This window comes from Alligator mississippiensis, chromosome 1, assembly GCF_030867095.1.
Source record: "Alligator mississippiensis isolate rAllMis1 chromosome 1, rAllMis1, whole genome shotgun sequence".
Taxonomy (NCBI): Eukaryota; Metazoa; Chordata; order Crocodylia; family Alligatoridae; genus Alligator; species Alligator mississippiensis.
This window is the reverse complement of record NC_081824.1, coordinates 287,902,015-287,920,245: the sequence shown is the minus strand read 5'-3', so window position 1 is coordinate 287,920,245 and position 18,231 is coordinate 287,902,015. Positions and strand designations below refer to the sequence as shown.

General features: G+C 42.2%; 1 protein-coding gene across 1 annotated transcript in view; it reads left to right on the top strand.

Annotated features, from left to right (window-relative positions):
• The window catches only part of ADAMTS5 (ADAM metallopeptidase with thrombospondin type 1 motif 5), a 73,436-nt gene that overhangs the window by 32,651 nt on the left and 22,554 nt on the right, over positions 1 to 18,231 (top strand). The window contains exon 3 of the mRNA XM_006278893.4: positions 16,468 to 16,635. Within this exon, the coding sequence (XP_006278955.4) occupies positions 16,468 to 16,635 (168 nt within the window). The remainder of the gene's footprint in view (positions 1 to 16,467; positions 16,636 to 18,231) is intronic.

The following is an 18,231-nucleotide window of genomic DNA, read 5'->3' as shown; positions in this document are numbered from 1 at the left end:
TGTCTACTTGGCTGCATCTAATACTCTCAGTCCCACCACACACAAACATCAAGACTGGTTTGATGAAAAGGATAATGAAATAGGAAGACTACTGAATGATAAATACTAGCTCCATGCATGCTTAGAAAACAGCTCTTCTACATCTAAGAAGGCAGCCTTCAATAACATCAAAAGGATTATCCAATGCAAACTCAGAGAGATGGAAAACTCATGGCTGAGCAACAAGGCAGATGAGATTCAGTCCTATGCAGACAGGAACAATATGCAGAACTTCTATGAGGAATATGCTCTGAGGACAGTCTATGTGGCACAGTCATCCGGAACACCTCCAATACTGAATGCTGATGGTACCACACTGCTCACTGATAAAGGAAAGATACTGCAGAGATGGGCAGAACACTTCAACAACATCCTCAATCAACAATCATCTATTAATGAGTTTGCGATTGATCAACTGCCCCAGGTAGATATTAACATATCTCCTGCTGACCCTCCAATGCCTACTGAGACTGTGAAAGCAATTAACCTGCCATGAAGTGGTAAAGCACCCAGAGCAGATGCTATACCAGCAGAGGTCTACAAGGCTGGAGGCTCACACATGCTTTGGAACTGACTGAACTCTTCCAGTCAATGTGGACTCAAGGTACTATACCCCAGGAGTACAAGGATGCATCCATCGTCCACTTGTACAAGCAGAGAGGCAATAGACAATCCTGTGACAACCATTGGGGCACCTCCTTGCTGTCAACAGCCAGTAAAATCCTCACCAGAATCCTGTTGAATTACCTTGTGCAACACATTAAAAAAGGGTTCTTGCCTGAGAGTCAGTGTGGTTTCCAGAAAGGATGTGGGACCATAGACATGGTGTTTGCAGCTTGTCAATTTCAGGAGAAATGCCAATCTGAACATGAACAGAACTCCAACCTGTACATGACTTTCACTGGCCTGACAAAAGTATTTGATACAGTTAGTTGGGAGGGCCTTTGGAAGATCATGGCAAAATTTGGTTGCCCAGAGAAATTCATTGCAATGGTTCAGCAAATCCATGATGGCATGTTCGCTCACGTCACCTGAACCATTCCCAGTCACCAGTGGAGTCAAACAGGGCTATGTGTTGGCCCCAGCCCTCTTAAGTATGATGGTTAAGTATGGTGCCTGTCATGACTGTGACATTGGGATTGACATCGGTTACCAGACTGATGGCAAATTCTTCAATTTGAGAATACAGATGAAGACAAAGTTATAAGAAGTGGACTGTTCCCTGAATGCCAAAACCGAGTCTGATATGCAATAGAGTATGGAGCATTTCTCTTCAGCTTCTGACAACTTTGGTCTCACAAGCAGCACTAATAAGACAGAAGTGATGGAACAGCCTGCACCAGGAAAGCCTTACTTAGAGTCTATTATCACAGTGAATGGCCAAACCCTAGGCAGTGGACAAATTCACCTATCTAAGCAGTACATAGTCACATGCAGTTCACATAGATGATGAAACCAATGCCAGAATTGCTTAAGTAAACATGACCTTTGGCAGACTACATACAAATATGTGGGAGCACAGAGGCATCAGTCAACAAACAAAACTGAAGGTCTACAAAGCCATTGTGTTGCCTATCCTGATGTATGCATGCAAAACCTGGACAGTGTACCGACGCTATACTATGAAGTTGAACCACTTTCACATGGGCTTTCTGAGGAAATTGATGAGGATAAGATGGCAAGACAAGGTCCCAGACACTGAGGTTCTTCCTCAGGAAGGCATTCCAAGCATCCATACTCTGTTGATGAAATCACAGATGAGATGGACAGGCCATGTCACCAGGATGTTAGATGAGTGATTGCCAAAGAAGATTTTTGACAATGAGCTAAAGGAGGGAAAGCGCTCTCAGGGAGGCCAGAAGAAATGCTTCAAGGACTCCTTCAAGTCATTCTTGAAACATTTGAACATTAACCCGAAGTCCTGGGAAGATCTTGCTCATGATCATTCCACCTGACAAAGCCTTCATCCATACTGGAGCTATTGTCTATGAGCAGAGACGAACTGCTGAGGCAGAAGCACAAACAGTGTAAATCTCGCAACAGCACTGTGTCCGCTGATGATCAAGCAACCCAAAGTGGCATCTCTTACTCAGTGTGCCATAGATAGTTCAAAGCACAAATTGGCCTGATCAGCCATTGACATGTTCACAGAAACCAGGCCAACTAGTGATGTTATGGTCATCTTCAAATTCTTTGAAGGACAAACAATAGCAGTCCTTAAAAAAATTATTACATTAAGATATTAAAAATTGCATCTAGGCTGAAGATTTAAACTGTTGATTTATATTTTCTGTAACTGATAAATACCAGTACAAGAGGGGATGGATGGGAGGAATTTTAAAATTGAAGTAGAAGAGAAAGTAAGTCTTAGATTTTCAGCATGAATTCTTTGTGCTGCTATAATTCAAAATACCTTTGTTTTATAAAACAGAACTGTGTAAATCATAATCCCTTAGGGCCATCACTTTTTATGTAAAATTTCCATTGACTTCAAAATGATTTCTACTTATGAGTGATAGCAGGATGTGGTTCTTAATGAGGACCAATTGCTTTGCACACTTAAAAAAACAGCCTACAGAAAGACTTTATTTTCAATGAGTTACTATGTGCAAATAAAAAGAAGTGATTATCCAGCATGTATGGTGTGGTGATTAGAGTAAAGAATGCTGAGCCAGAAAGTTCTTGGACTCTAATCCCATGAATGCTACTGACTCATCACATAACCTTGGGCAAATCACTTGACCTTCTTGTGCTTCAAACATCCCAGTTGGAAAATTAGGTGAAAGGCATAACTTCATTGAAAACTAGTCACCACATCTGAACTGAGCTTTCCTAAGAAAACAAATTACAATGCCTGTAACATTTTTACCATGCTGTGTCACTGCATATGTCCAATGGTTAAATTTAGTTGAAGGACTATTCTTGAATGTGCTGTGAATCCAAGCCCTGAATTCTGTTGTATTATCCTTAAACAGATTTTGCTGTCCAAATAACAATTTGGGCTTTCACTTTATTTTGACCTGGAATTTTTCATGCTATAAACTGGGCCTTATTTTCATGTATTCTAATCCTGTTCTTGAAACAGGGTGAGGGTCAAGGGTGGCTTTAAGGTACCCTTGGACTCCTTGTATTCAGAAGCCATCTAAGGAACTGCCTGACCTTTCACTTAAGGTACAGCAGCTATGTTCAAACATCTGTTTTGCCTCTCAAGGCCTTTGAGAATAAAATTGTTATAACACAATAAAGACAATTTTGTGTAAGAAAGAATCAGCTCTATTGGGCCTTAGGATCCAAAGAGTTTGTGATAAACCCTTAGGAATGCTCTAATTTTCCTACAAAACAGCATATATCCTAGTGAGAATATATCTGCAATCCTGCAAGACATTAAAGAATTCTTGCATGGTCTAAGTTTGAAAATGTTGAGGGCCTTCCAAAGGGCATCCAGCATTTTTAGGCCAAATCCTCTATGTTGTTTCAATGTTGTTTTTACTAGTCTGGTAAAATAATTGATCTATCCCTAATCAGAAAAGGCTTTAAAGGGCTAGTAGGCTATTTAGATTCTCTGTTGCTGTTTTGGAAAGCAACGATAATATTATTAAGAAGTCTTGCTCCTTTTTGCATGCATGAGGGGGGACCCTGCATCATCTCCTTTCCATCTGTTTCTTTTACCAATTTGTACATTCTTGCAGCATAACTTAACTAAACACTCTCCTGCTGGTAAAATTATATTATGTCATTTTCACTCAGTGGGAACTGTCAACACCAGTAAGATGCTTCATTAAGTAAAAAACATCAGATGATCTACTGACCCACTCTCAATCAGTCATTGTTTAACACAGCTGTTGGAACCTTTTTTTTAATACCCTGACATGAAGTTCATAGTACTGCAACATACTGTGATGCTACAGTTGGCACCATTCATAAAAGTACTTGTAAGAACATACTTCCAAGGTTTTAGTTCTTACCTGTAGTTTTGAGGGGGATTTTACTTTTGATTGCTTCAGAAATGTAGATAGATAATTCTTGTCAGTCCTTTTTTCAGTTTGACACTCCTCATAGAAAATGTCTTATCATTACCCAGTAGGGTCAAGATTTTTCATCTCCTGTATACAATGCACATCTGAAAGACTCTTCATGGGTGATAGTGTTAATGTGCTCTTGGCCTTCTCTGTATGTGTGGCTTCCCAGTACTTTTCAGGGAACTGGGAGGCTTCTTTCAGCACTTCAAGAACAAAACACTCATATGTAGGAATGCTTTGTGTTATTTTCAGTTCTTTTATACTAAGCAGTGTATATTTGTGCTAAGCAATGTCTAGAATGTGATTAATTTGTGAAAAATTTCATTAAAATTAATGCCTCTTCGGTTGACTTGAAACCTGGTCAAAAAGTTTCAAAAATAAGAGTTTGATGGAAAAAAAAGAATGTTTTTGCAAACGGGTTTTACAATAAACATGACTTTTAATCAGGTATAACAAGCAGTCAAATCTAGGAAGGTGCGTAGAGAGGGTAAATATTATGTAAATAACTATTGCTTGATATGTCCGTATTGAGGCTCTTCAGGTTGAGATGGGAATTTGGGCATTTGAATCCCTTGCATGCTTTGAAAATTCCACTCTTACTATTTGCAAATACAAAAAGTTATGATCTCCATAGTAGAATATGTATATTCAATGTTGTAGACAAGTACTAGACTCATTAGTGACTCTGGTAAATGAATTTAGAAACTTAAATTCTCAATCTCAGTACCGAATCTTTGTACTTTGTGAATAATCCACAGTGGGTGCGTCTACCAGAGACTCTTAGCGTGCATTCGACTAAATCTACTGTGCATTAGCACAGTGGGCAAACCCCACATTAACAAGCAGTAGATTTAGTCTAATGTGCATTAACATCACTAAAAAAGCATTCATCTGTGCTAATGCGCAGTAGCGCCAATTATGGCACATTAAGTTCAGTACCTGTCAGTACAGGCACTGAACTTGAGGTGCCATAATTACAGCATATTAATGAAAGTGTAGACTTGCCCACTAGTTCCATTTACTTGCTTGTGGTGATTCCCAAATATTTCTGAATGCTGAATGGATTAAAAATGAATAGAAATGGTTTGTAAATTTAAATCTCCTCCCAAACTAAGCCAAAATCTGCTATATATAGCCCTGGTTCTTTTAATCCATTAGGGTAGAGGTTTAATTTAAAGATGACAAAGTCTAGGCTGTTAATGAATTATGCCCTCAGCTTTATGCATAGGAATTAGTTATGTTGTTCTTTAAACAATTATAAGTTAAAATTATAACAATTAAACAATTATAAGTATTGCATAATATGGCCCTATTTTCAATTTACAGCTTTGCCAGATTGAAATGATTTGGGATGACATTTTCTATATTGGTTATCTGCCTCAAGCTATTTTTTTAAGGTTCACCAAAAAATGGTACAGCCATTTCTGAAAATGTGTTTAGGTCAAAACATGTTCTTCCCTGCTTAAAAAATATTTTTACAGATTTTTTTTTACAGCATTGTAGTGCTACAATGCTCTGAATCAAGAGCTTGGTAGCAGAGTTGTCCATGAATCCGAGATGTTTTGGTACTCTCCATATGAGAAAAGCACCTACACTTGGCCATGTTATAAGCCTTTGAAAAAATCTCAGTTCAAAAGTTCTCTGAGTAGAGATAGAATCATAGAATCAATAGACCGGAAGGGACCTGCAAGATCATCAAGCCTGGTCCCCTCCCATAGGCAGGAGGTTAATGAGCTCAAATTAGCTCAACCACAGGTAACTGGTACCTCCCAGTGGCCAATCACCACTGGGGGGAGGAATCCCCCAGTGGCTGATCGCCGAGCCAGTGCACTTCCGGTTTTGTGGCTGGCTCTTCCAGAGGGTGCACAGTTGATCTCAGGGGGTGCATGTGCACCTGTGTGCACCCTCTACACATCACCAATGAGCTCAGCAACGTGCTTATCTAGCCTCCTCTTGAACACTTCCAAGGATAGCCACTGCACCACCTCTGATGGGAGTGTGTTCCAGGTTCTAGTTCCCCTTACAGAGAAGACGTCCTTCCTTATGTCCAGTCTAAATCTTCCCTCTGCTTGTGTCCATTGGTCCTCATCCTCCCAAAGGGTGCCTTCCTGAGGATTTGCTCCCCCAGATCTTGGTGCTCCCCCCTGACATACTTGTAGGCGGCTATAAAGTCACCTCTCAACCTCCTTTTACTCAGGAGGATGTAATGGACTCTGGGAACAAGCCTAGTTCCCAGAGTCTCTCCTCATAGGGCCTTATCCTCCAGGCCCCTAATCATGCAGGTGGCCCTTCTCTGCACCCTCTCAAGCTTATCCGCATCCTTCTTGAAGTGTGGTACCCAAAACTACGTACAGTACTCCAGCTGCAGCCTCACCAACACTGAATAGAGGGGGAGAAGCACCTCCCTGGATCTGTTGGCAACACATCGGCTGATGCACGCCACAGCTCTGTTTGCCCTGCTAGCAATTTCATTGCACTGTTGGCTCATATTCATCTTCTGGTCAATTGTGACCCCCATGTCCCATTCAGATGCTGTGCCAGCCAGTGGGCTACTGCCTATCCTATACAGTGAAGGTTCTTCCTACCCAGATGAAAGACCTGGCACTTTTCCCTGTTGAATCTCAACTGATTCTGATAAGCCCATAGAACCAGTCTGTCAAGGTCATCCTGGATCCTTGCCCTATCATCCTGTGTGCCCGCATTTTCCCACAGATTAGTATCGTCAGCAAACTTAATCATAGAGCATTTCACCCCTTCATCCAAGTCATATTTATTACTGTTGAAAAGCATGAGTCCAAGTGCCAATCCCTGTGGGACACCACTGGAGACAGCCCTTCAGGATGAGGCTGTCCCATCAATTACAACTCTCTTCAGAGCCGATTCAGAGATTCAGCCTTAGGGAATAATGGGGAATCAATGAAATATCTATAACTTTGTTCTTTTTTTGTATGATTCAAATGAAACTTGCAAGGACAGTAGCCTCTGCTGAGAGCATGAAGTCTGTCAAGTTTCAAGGAGATAGGTGCAGAGGTTTGGAGGAAACTGAACTCCAAATTTGTAAAAGCAAAACTCATGTTACGTGTATGTGTTATGCCACAGCGGGGTGAAAACTGCAGGGGTGGTGGCCCCTGCTGAGGCCACAAAGCCTGCCAAGTTTCAAGGAGATAGGTGCAGAGATTTGGGGGAACCTGTACCTCAAGCTGCTGACAGGCAAAACTTGTGATATAGATGACCCTGTGTGTGTTAAGGCGCAGCGGGCTGAAAATTGCAGGGGTGGTGGCTCGAAGCCTGCCAGCTGTCATAGGTGCAGAGGGAGTCTGGCTTCTGGGGCCCTGCACCTCTGGCTGCTAACAGGCAAAACTTATGATGTGGATGGGTGCTTGTGCGACTACATCTGTCTTGGGGCACAGAGGGGTAAAATGTACTGCAGGCCTGGGTGCTGGGCCCTGCCAAGCCACTAAAGCCTGCCAGCTGTGTGTGTGTCTCTTAGGGTGCAGGGACAGGTGAAAAGAACTACTGCAGGCCTGGCTGCTGGGCCTGCCAGGCCACAAAGCCTGACAACTGTCAAGGAGATAGGTGCAGGGGGAGTCTGGCTTCTGGGGCCCTGCACCTCTGGCTGCTAACAGGCAAAACTCATGATGTGGGTGGGTGATACTGTGTGTGTGTTAAGGTGAACCCTTCCTGGTGCTGGGGCCTCTGCACAACACAGCAGTGTGCCCCAGTGAGGCCTCCTCCTCCCCTACAGCCTCAGGCCCCGTCTACCACTTTACATGACAACAGGTAAAATACTTAGCTGGCTCAATATCAGTGTATCAGCAGCAGCAAAGGTACCCAAACAGAAATATCAGAAAGCCTTTCTTTTTATAAAGGAATTGACAGCAAAAAGTAAAGATGTTGTGTTGTGCTGGACCTAGGATGTTACTCATGGTGTATGATGGCTTATCTTGCGTTTTTATGTCTATATGTTTATTATGGGAAAAAAAAAAGGAGTACTTAAAAAAATATATCTTAGGAAGCTTTAGGGTTGAAACCCTCTTTGTCAGGCTGAGGAAGTACCTGCAGTTGGTCCTGGATGGAAGGAATAGTAAAGAAGCCAGAGGCTGGCCTGGCACACAATGCAGGCAAGAAAGCCAGTCAGTGAAAATGGAAATGGAGGCATCAGAGGGTGAGGGATAGGCTGGGGTGGGGGGTAGGGGGGAAAGGGGGATGTAGCAGCACAGGTAAAAGTGCAGAGGTGCCTGTGGTGTCAGATGTCCAGCTGGTCACAGTGTACCAGAACTCCACTGTGTATATTCAGTCCACGAGTTTCTGTACCTAATACCTAGGAGGCTGATGAAGTGCAGTTCCTAGGCCTAGCTCTGAAAAGTGGCTTGTACATTCAAACAAGCACCTAACCTCATCACCAGAACTGAAGTCAACTTCCTACAGCTCAAAATGCAAAACCTGCCAACTATCTCCAATACCCCCAAAGACAACAAAACCCAACTACCTGTGGGGGCACATTCCTCACCAAAAAAACACTCTGCCTCCAGTCTCTCAGGCCTGATCCCGAGGGGGAACAAATTATAATTGAAACCACTTTTCAGAGCTGGGCCTATGAACTGCACTTCATCAGCCTCATGAACTGAGTTGGAAAGCCTAAAGCATCCAGCGCTTCGATTTGGGCATGCTGATTCGGAGTCCAAATCATCCGAATCTTTTCTGAATCCGAAGCACGGTTCGAAGCCTTACACAGCCCTACTGGATACATGTATGTAAATGTATCTAAGCCATTTGTCTTTAGCTACAGTAGGAGCTATTTTACATTAGAAAGTGACCAACATGCCAGCAACATGTCAGCAGCGATGTCAGAACTAAAGGCAGATGTTTCTTACAAGGTACAGGTTTAACAAGTCAGCAAAAAGCAGTTCTAGTTATGGTTGCTAACAGGCAGACATGAGTTCAACTATATCAGGCTTCATAATGTCTTAACTAGACTGTACCTAAAATCCCTTAGAAAAATGTCAACACTTTTCAAGCTGGTATTTCCATCAGATGATTAAATAGTGATATATAGGGCCAAAGTTACTAGCCTTACTCAAACTGAGTAGTACTATATTACAAAGTAAAAGTAATAGAATCTGGCCTAGGCATATTAAATATTCCCAAAGAAAACTAATCATATGTACAGGAAAAAAAAACCCTGCATAGCACCTTCACAGATTTTAGATATCACAGATTTAAAATTAGACATTCATTTCCGTATTTGGCATGTGTGAAGCAAAAGCAGGTGGGAAAATTGTGCTTCTTGGCAGCACTCAAAGTCCTGCAGAAACAACATAGACAGAGGATAGAAGCCTGGAGTCACAACCCTCTCCTCCAGCCTTACTATCACTTGTTAGTGGGAAGGCCACTTTACAACTCTGAATCAATTATTTTTTAAATGTGGTATATCCTTTCCTCTCTTTTCTCCTTCCTTTGGGTTTGGTCCTATGCATTATCATTGTCACAGGGTGCACCTACACATGCCATTAAGGTGATGTGATAAACTATGGCACAGTTCACACTAGAGTCAGATGTTCCCAAGTGTGACCACAGCACTTTGAGCTGGGGTAGAGCAGCCCACAGCACACATGTATCCAATTGTGTATATTAATTAATAGTAGTATTAGTACAAAAATACTGCTGAAGAAGCCAAATAGCCATAAAAATGCCATGCTGATGAGATCTAGCTATTGCAGTTTTGCCTAATAAGAAAAAAATTGACCAAGTGATGTCTAAATATCAGCAGAAGTCAGAAAGGGTTACATTGTAATAATTATTTCTGCACAGGGAACCTGGAGTGGGGGGCATTCAGCCCTGGGCTCCACATGGCAGCATTGAGCAACAAAGGGGCTTGGCAGCAGGCAGCCCCAGCACTTTAGCACCCTTGTGCCTCAACCAGCCCCTGTCACCATCTGCATTTGCATTTCAGCAGAGTAAATTAATCCACTATAGGAAAGTACTGTCCCCAGTTGTACTACTCTACAGTAGAGTTAATTAATTTTCTGTGTCCGAATACTGGCACGTGTAGACTGTGACACTTTACTGCAGAGCTAATTAGACAACTCCATAATAAAATGCATGTGTAGATGCACCCACTGTCATATATTATTACAGTTTCTATTCCTGTTATGCCACTATGCTTTCAGCATACCCACTACTATGGGATTACATTGCACCAATTCTGTTTGTTTGCAGGACTCAACCAAATCACAGTTCCAATAGACTGGTCTTTACAATGCATTTGGGAACCATAATTCTACTCATATTATCCCATGGCACAATTCATTTAATCATCTATCACAGTTCAAATCTAGAGAAACTTTTCCAGGATCCTGACATACCCTATATTCTGTTCCAGACTTTGACAGGGTCAGAAAGCACATGGTATTGCTTTCACCTTCTTATCCAACGTCAAGTCCAGGCTATGTGCCTGAAATAATGATCCTAGACAAATGAGTCCATGTGAATTTTGACAGTAGAAACTATAGTGTTAAGATTTCTATGCTTATTTACAGACCACCTCAGAATAAAGGATTCAGGAAGGAGATCAGTGATAGCTTCTCTGCTAAATACCCTAGATTTCAGCATGTAGGGCCACAGACTCAGAACCCCCAAATTTCATTTCCTCACTTGCTTCGCAACTACTTTCATAAGGTCATATTTGATCGCACGTAACTGGGCCTGACATTATAATCCATCCAATATCTTCACTTCACAAAAGCAGTAGTCAGAGACTTTCCAGGTCCCTGGCAGCAAGCAGGCCAAGGATCCTGGTCTGTATCTGAAAGTTCATATACTCCAACAAACTCTACAACATTTTGAAGGACAACATAACTTCACTCAAAAGACGAGCAGTTAAGGACCTGTTAAACTGTTAGCATTTTCTGTTACCATTAGCTATGAACAACCTTGGATCAAATTATTCCCCCTTGGACCTCCAACTAACAAGTGTCCTTGGTTTTCATAGTCATAGAGTCATAGATTGTAGAGTCAGAAGGGACCACAATGGATCATCGTGTCCGACCCCCTGCCCCTGGCAGGAAAGAGGACCAAGGTCAGATGACCCCAGCCAGGTGACTATCTAGCCTCCTCTTGAAGACCTCCAAGCTAGGTGAGAGCACCACCTCTCTTGGAAGCCCATTCCAGACCCTGGCCACCCTTACTGTGAAAAATTTCTTCCTAATATCTAACATAAATCCACTCTCAACTAGTTTACACCTGTTATTCCTAGCCACTCCTAGTTTTCTGTCATGCCAGACTGGATAAAAAGAAAGGGACAGAAGCTCAAACACTGCTGGAAGAAAACAAACGCTGATAAGACAGAATGAAAAAATAAAAAGGTCCTCGGTATCATTCCTAAAGCTGTATTAAAGGTGTGACAGGCTCAAGTGATCTTCTTCCCCCAACTGGCCTGTTGGTGCTCCCCAATCTCCTCTGCCAGGATTTTTCTGTTAGATAAATAAAAGGGGAGGCTGCCTATGGAAGCTAAGGTGACCAACTCTTTTGTACCTGTTGCCTCTCTCCTCTCACCCAACAGGCATACACCCTCTTTAGGATGTGGTCACCTTTGGAGCTAGAATTGTGACCTCTAGCCATCTCATAGTCACACCCATGCCTCCCAAATGACACTCAGTGGCCTCTTCATAGCAACCTCTACATTGTGGAAGAAATCAAACTTTGCGTTGTGGTTATATCAGAATTGACCAAGCCATCTTGGTTTATTTAGAGCTATACAAGTGATCACAAGGAAGGTTCTCAAGGGAACTCTGAACTCTATAAGTTTACAAGCGTATTTATACTTTAGACAGTGAGAAAAGATGCATGGTTTAGACAGAGCAACCTTGAAGAAACAGGAAGAAGTTGATCATTCGTTTGTCACACGTAGGCAGTTTACTTATTCAGCAAACATATTGTGTTTGGGAACAGCTATCAGTTTCTGGTTCCTGGAAAGGAGGAGGTTAACATCTGCACGTAGAGATTAATATATTAAAACAAAACAAGGCATGGAGGTTTTTCCTTCTCTTAGAACATTTTAAAACACATAGCATCAGCATCTTTTTCTCTTCTCTTTCTCTCTCTTTCTCTCCTCTTAGTCAAGTAAGAGACCTAGTTAAACTTATTTCCACAACATCCAAAACCACCCTGAGCCCCTTAGGCCCCAAGACTCTTGTCCTTGCTTACCTGGCTTCAACCTTCTTTATCTGGCTGAGATTTCTGGAGCCCAGATCCACTGCCTTGGACACTAGCTTTCTGAATCTCAGCCCATGGACTTCTCCCTCTCTTCAGCCACAACTCAGTCCTCTGATCTTAAGCATTGTTAAAACACAAACACAAGCAACCTCCTCTCTGAAAAGTCATAGAATCATAGAAAATTAGAGTTGGAAGGGGACTTCAGGAAGTCACCTAGTGCTCAAAGCAGGACAGTCCCTGACTATCTGATCCCAGTCAAGGCTTTCCTCTACCCAGGTCTTAAAAACCTCTAAGAATGGAGATTCCACAGCTTCTCTGGGTAACCTGTTCCCATGTTTTACCACCCTCCTACTAAGAAAAATTTTCCTAATCTTTCACCTAAACATCCCTTGCTGAAACTTGAGACTGATGTTTCTTTTTCTGTCATCTGACACCACTGAGAACAGTCTTGCTTTATCTTCTTTGTAACCACTACCCTCAGTATTAAATCCCCCCCGTCTTCTCTTCAGACTACATAACCCAAGTTCCCTCAGCCTCTCCTCATATGTCATGTTTCCCAGCCCTCTAACCATTTTTGTTGCCCTCTGCTGGACTCTCTCCAGTTTGTCCACATCCCTTTTGTAGTGGGGGCCCAAAACTGGCCTCGCCAGTGCCGAATAGAAGGTAAAAATCACTTCCCTTGACCTGCTAGCAACACTCCTACTAATGCAGCCCAGTATGCTGTTAGCCTTTTTTACAACAAGGCCACACTCATATTCAGCTAATTGTCCACTGTAACCAACAAGTCATTTTCTGCAGAGCTGCTGCTTAGCCACTCAGTCCCCAGTCTGTACTAGTTCATGAGATTGTTCCATCCTAAATGCAGGACTTTGCACTTGTCCTTATTGAACTTCACAATATTTCTTTTAGTCCAGTTCTCCAATTTGTCTAGGTCTCTCCTAGCCCTACCCTCCAAAATATCTACTGCTCCACACAGTTTGGTGTCATCCACAAATTTGCTGAGGGTGCACACCATGTTCTAGGTCATTGATGAAGGTCATTGATTCCAGGGTATTAAATAAAACAGGGCCCAAGACATACCCCTGGGGTACTCCACTTGATACCAGCTGCCAATTAGACATTGAGCTATTGATTACTACCCTTCAAACCCAAAGGGCACCTCACTTTGGCTCCTTGCCTCACCACATACCCTATGTTCCCCTTAGGTTTCTTCTTGCAGTTCTGGGAGGGAGTGGGGGGAGGACTGCTTAAGCAATGGCTAGTCTGTCTCCTGAAACCCTTCAGGAGATCCACTCCCTGCTGCCTGCAGGGTCAGACTGCCCTGCTACCTCCTAGATCTTGTTTTTTTGTGCTGCAGAGCTACACCCTTTCCTGTCAGCTGGCTCTCTCTCCAGCCATACACAGGAATTTCTGCTCTGCATGATAATTAGCCTTCCCTCAACTGCTGCAGCTTAACTCAGCTGCCTCTACTTGGCCTAACAAGCACATAGGCCAAGAGAGCTTTCCTATCATTCTCCACTGAAACTGCCAAACCCTTCCTAAAGTTGCTATCCAAATGACTTAATCAATCTGAAATTTCTTCCATCAGGAGTGAACATCAGTAATCATCCCACTTTGAAAAAAATCACGTTTGGGAAGGCTTTTCCAACATGTGGATGCACTCCACCTATAATCACTGGCCAACAGCCTTAATTGCAGTCCTAGGTTGCACATTTACTCATCAAGAAGTACTGAACGTAATTAAAAAGTTGCAATCCAAAACTAGAGAATCCCACCCAAAAACTTCCAGGCATGGGAAAGAAAGATGTTGGCAAGTGATACAACTCATAACCAAAACACACATCTTATTATTCAGAAAAAAGCCTTTCCTTCCTCTTTCAAACATGTAACAGTCCTACTAGCACTGAAGAATCCTGTTCTGCATGTATCACTTCCATGAGTCATAGAGCCCTGAAAAGATCAATGGTTTCTTTAGTACCTTTCAACATCTGCATGCATCCACTAGGTAATTTGGTTCTGACCAATAGCTGTCACCATAAATTCAAATGCCAGTAATATGGAGAAGACACACAGCTTTACATTTTCTTTGCTAATGTGTCTATTACCAAGATCCCTTCATGCTTGCATTATAAAGATGACTCACATCAAGTTGTGAATGAAGAACAAACAAGACAAGATATGTACAAAGAAAAACTTTCTGAAAAGTTTGTAGCCAGGAGGTAATGTCCTTTGTTTGAAGAGAAACCCACAGTTGGCTATTTCATTATGTAGTTTAGGAATTCTCTTCAATTTTTTGCTGACACTTTCTCTCATAGCAGCCTACATGAGTAATGCTTTTTACCACTTTCATTTGACTTAAGGACTGAATCCCACCCTTGCAAATGATGACCTAGCCTCTGTATTCATGCTTTTATCATCCCCTGGCTATACTACAGCAATACAAAATATTTGCTCATGAAGCCTGCAGTAGTCAGGCAACTCCCACTCTTAGAGAAAACTGCAACATATCTCCTCAGCAGCACTGGCTAATAGGGGTGTGCGAAGTGGGCCCTATTCGATTCGGATTTGGATTCGGATTCAACCTGAATCAGGGACAGTGATTTGATTAATTGAATCGGATCACTGTCCCTGATTCAATTCAGCTGAATCCAAATCTGAAGATTCAATGTTGATTCAGAGAATCAGTGATTCCAACGCAGACATAGCTTTAAATGTTTTTTTCTACATACCTCGAGGTACCAGCGTGGCTTGTGAACACTGTGGTGCTGGGGCGGATGGAGTGTCCCACAGGAATGGGGAGGGGGGCCTCCACGTGCTTGGCGGCGAACCAAGAAGTGGGCCAGAAGTGCTTCTGGGCCACTTCCGGGTCTGTTGATGAGTGTGCTGGGGACCCCCCCATGCTTCTGTGGGACACTCCATGCACCCCAGCACTGCAGCATTCATGAGTTTCCTGCTACCTAGAGGTCTGTAGAAAAAAACGTTTAAAGCTTTGTCTATGTCCAAATCACTGAGTCTCTCTGAATCAATTTGGAGGGTTTGATTCAATTCAGAGAGATTAAAGAGTCCCCTGATTTGATTCAGATTCGGAGATTCGGCCACTGAATCAGGCCAAATCTCCACCAAATCGAATCAGGGACTGAAGCTTCGCACAACCCTACTGAGACTACAAGAAAGTTGGCTGATACATTGTCTTCCTAGAATTTTGAATCATGTTCATGATCTGTGTCCTTATTGCAAGGCATATCATGGTTTGAGCCAATGTTATCTAAAAGATCACCTCAAATTCTAGGTTGAAGACCATTGTCCAAAACTTCACTCCCCTTCACTCTATAACATGAATACATCTCATCTGTGAGACAGAACTTTCTCAGGGGCTAGTTTAAAATAAATATTATATTTCGATAAAGTAAAACAATGAAGCTGATACGGAGCTCCCCTTCGAGACTGCTGCCTCAGACAGCAACTGTTAAGGACCATCACTAACCTCATCACCTTCTGCTCCAAGTGCAAACAATTTTTCTTTGACTTTGCCTTCTCTAATGTAAACACTTATCAACACATATATCTGAAAACAAAGTAAACAAAAAAGCCCCTACCAAAACCAAAGCCAACTGCACATACTTGTCTCTCTAGGAAAATGCTGAGAGAACAAACAAACATGCGCAATGTTAGATACACTTCTTAATGCCCCACTGACAAGAGCTCAGATACTGTAGTGATAACTGTACTCTAAGAACAGATATAAAACAGAGAGATGTTATTAAACTTAAATATTTATCCAATAAATACTGACACTGGATTACACGGCATTATTTATCTTCAACAAACTTTTGAACAATCAGTCACAGAATATCAATATATTTTTTTACTTAGTTTAGTAATTTGTGTTACAGTTATAATCCCTGATCCTGAAGAAACTAAGGACCGGAACCTTAGAAGATGTGAACTAGTCTAGTTCTACTTATTGCCAGTCTGGTATAAATCAACATGTATTAGTTTGTAAATTACCTGGTGTAAATAGACATAAATCTATTGACTTCAAACTAAGACTATGGCCATTCAAAGCAATGGTAAGCATAAAGTGGCCTTTCTTCTGTTGTCCTGTATATTTGAAAATGAAAACTATGAGCAGATGTTACCTTGTTCTATTCATACGAAAAGATTATAATTGCATTTCTTAATTACATTTCTATAGGGCACTTGCTTGGGCTTTCACATGATGATTCCAAATTCTGTGAAGAGAACTTTGGCTCCATGGAAGATAAGCGTTTAATGTCCTCCATCCTAACAGGCATCGATGCTTCCAAACCCTGGTCCAAATGCACTTCAGCAACAATAACTGAATTTTTGGATGATGGCCATGGTATGTATTAATATGTCTTATGTCAATGGCTGGTTTCTGTTGTGCACACTCTTATTATACATCATCAGCTCTTTTTACAGAACATTCATTCTTGTGGGATGTCAGTAACAGACTTTACCATTCTCTGTTATTTTGAGTAATCTGGGTGCATCTACACATACAATTAATTTAAAGCAATAAACTGCAGAATATTTTGAGCCAAAGTAAACTACTCCTGGTTGCAGTGTCAACATGTGCGCATAGGACATCAGCAATTTGAGCAGGGGCAGAGCAGTTTACACCAGGTCCAAGGCATAGGGAGTCAGCCCCGAGCTCCATGCGGTAGTGTCGGGCAACGGAGGAGCTAGTGTCGGGCACAAGGGTGCTGAAAGCATGTAGTCATGCGGCTAGGCAGCAGGCAGATATCTGGCCCCCTACGGCTAAGCTAACCAGGTGCGATTTACACCCGCAGTCAGCGTCCACGCAGGCATTTAATTGCAGTTAAGTTCTCCACCATAAGATAGTACTGTCCCCAACTGTACTATCTTATGGCGACATTAACTAGTTTCCTATGGCCTAGTAGTGCTGCCCATGTAGACAGTGATGCTTTACTCCTTAGCTAATTAGTCTACTCTACACAGAGTAGTTAAGCGCATGTGTAGATGCGGCCACCTTGTAGAACCAGCTACAACCTAATATGATGTAGGATACAGCCCCTTTTGTCAGATGACATTATGGCACAGTTCAAAATAGGATAAAATACAGGTAGCTTATTGACAGTAATGTTTTAGTTGTATTATTGATGAAACTTGGTTAATAACCACTTTATTAGTCTAGTGCAGGGGTAGGCAACGTTTTTTGGCCAGAGTGCTGAAAAATCTACAATGTCTACTTTGGAAGGTGCCTGAATACTGACATGCTGGAGCCCAGAGCAGCTGTTTGCAGCCTCCTGGCTGCAGCCAACCCATGGGGCCCAGTCTGCTTGAAGCAAGGCTTGCAGCCTCCCAGCTGCCTGCTGGGAGCAGCCTGGGCTCCATGGCTGGCAGCAGCTACTTAGAGCCCAGGCTGGCAGTGGTGTGCCAAGCAAAATGGCCTTGCATGCCATGTTTGGCACATGTGCGGGGGCTTGCTGACCCCTGGTTTAGTGTTTCCAAACACTGAGATCATTTTTCCCCAAAATATACACAAATAACTTACCTTCTCATCACATACAGTAAATTTGCTAAGTGCTACCTCATTTTAGGATATACAAGGGATGCTCTAAACAATTAGAGGCCATGTTAATCAATCTTCTGAATTTGTTGTTATTTATATCACAGTATTGTCTAACTGTTCCAAACACAGAGCAGGACTTCTGCATGCTCCTGTGTAATAAAAGGAAACCCCTAAGCTGTTCCACCTGCTACTTTGCTAATACCATCATACACCTAGGTAGGAAAAGCCCATACATTTTCTTCTAAAAAAATACATTTTTCTCCTAAAATAAAGGATGATTTGTAATCTTAAATTAATTTTAAAGCATTCATTGTGCTCCCAAAGCAACTGCAAATCTTAAACAACCCCTTTCAAATTCCAAAATGCTGAGATAAAAATGACATAATTGAATGAATGGATCAA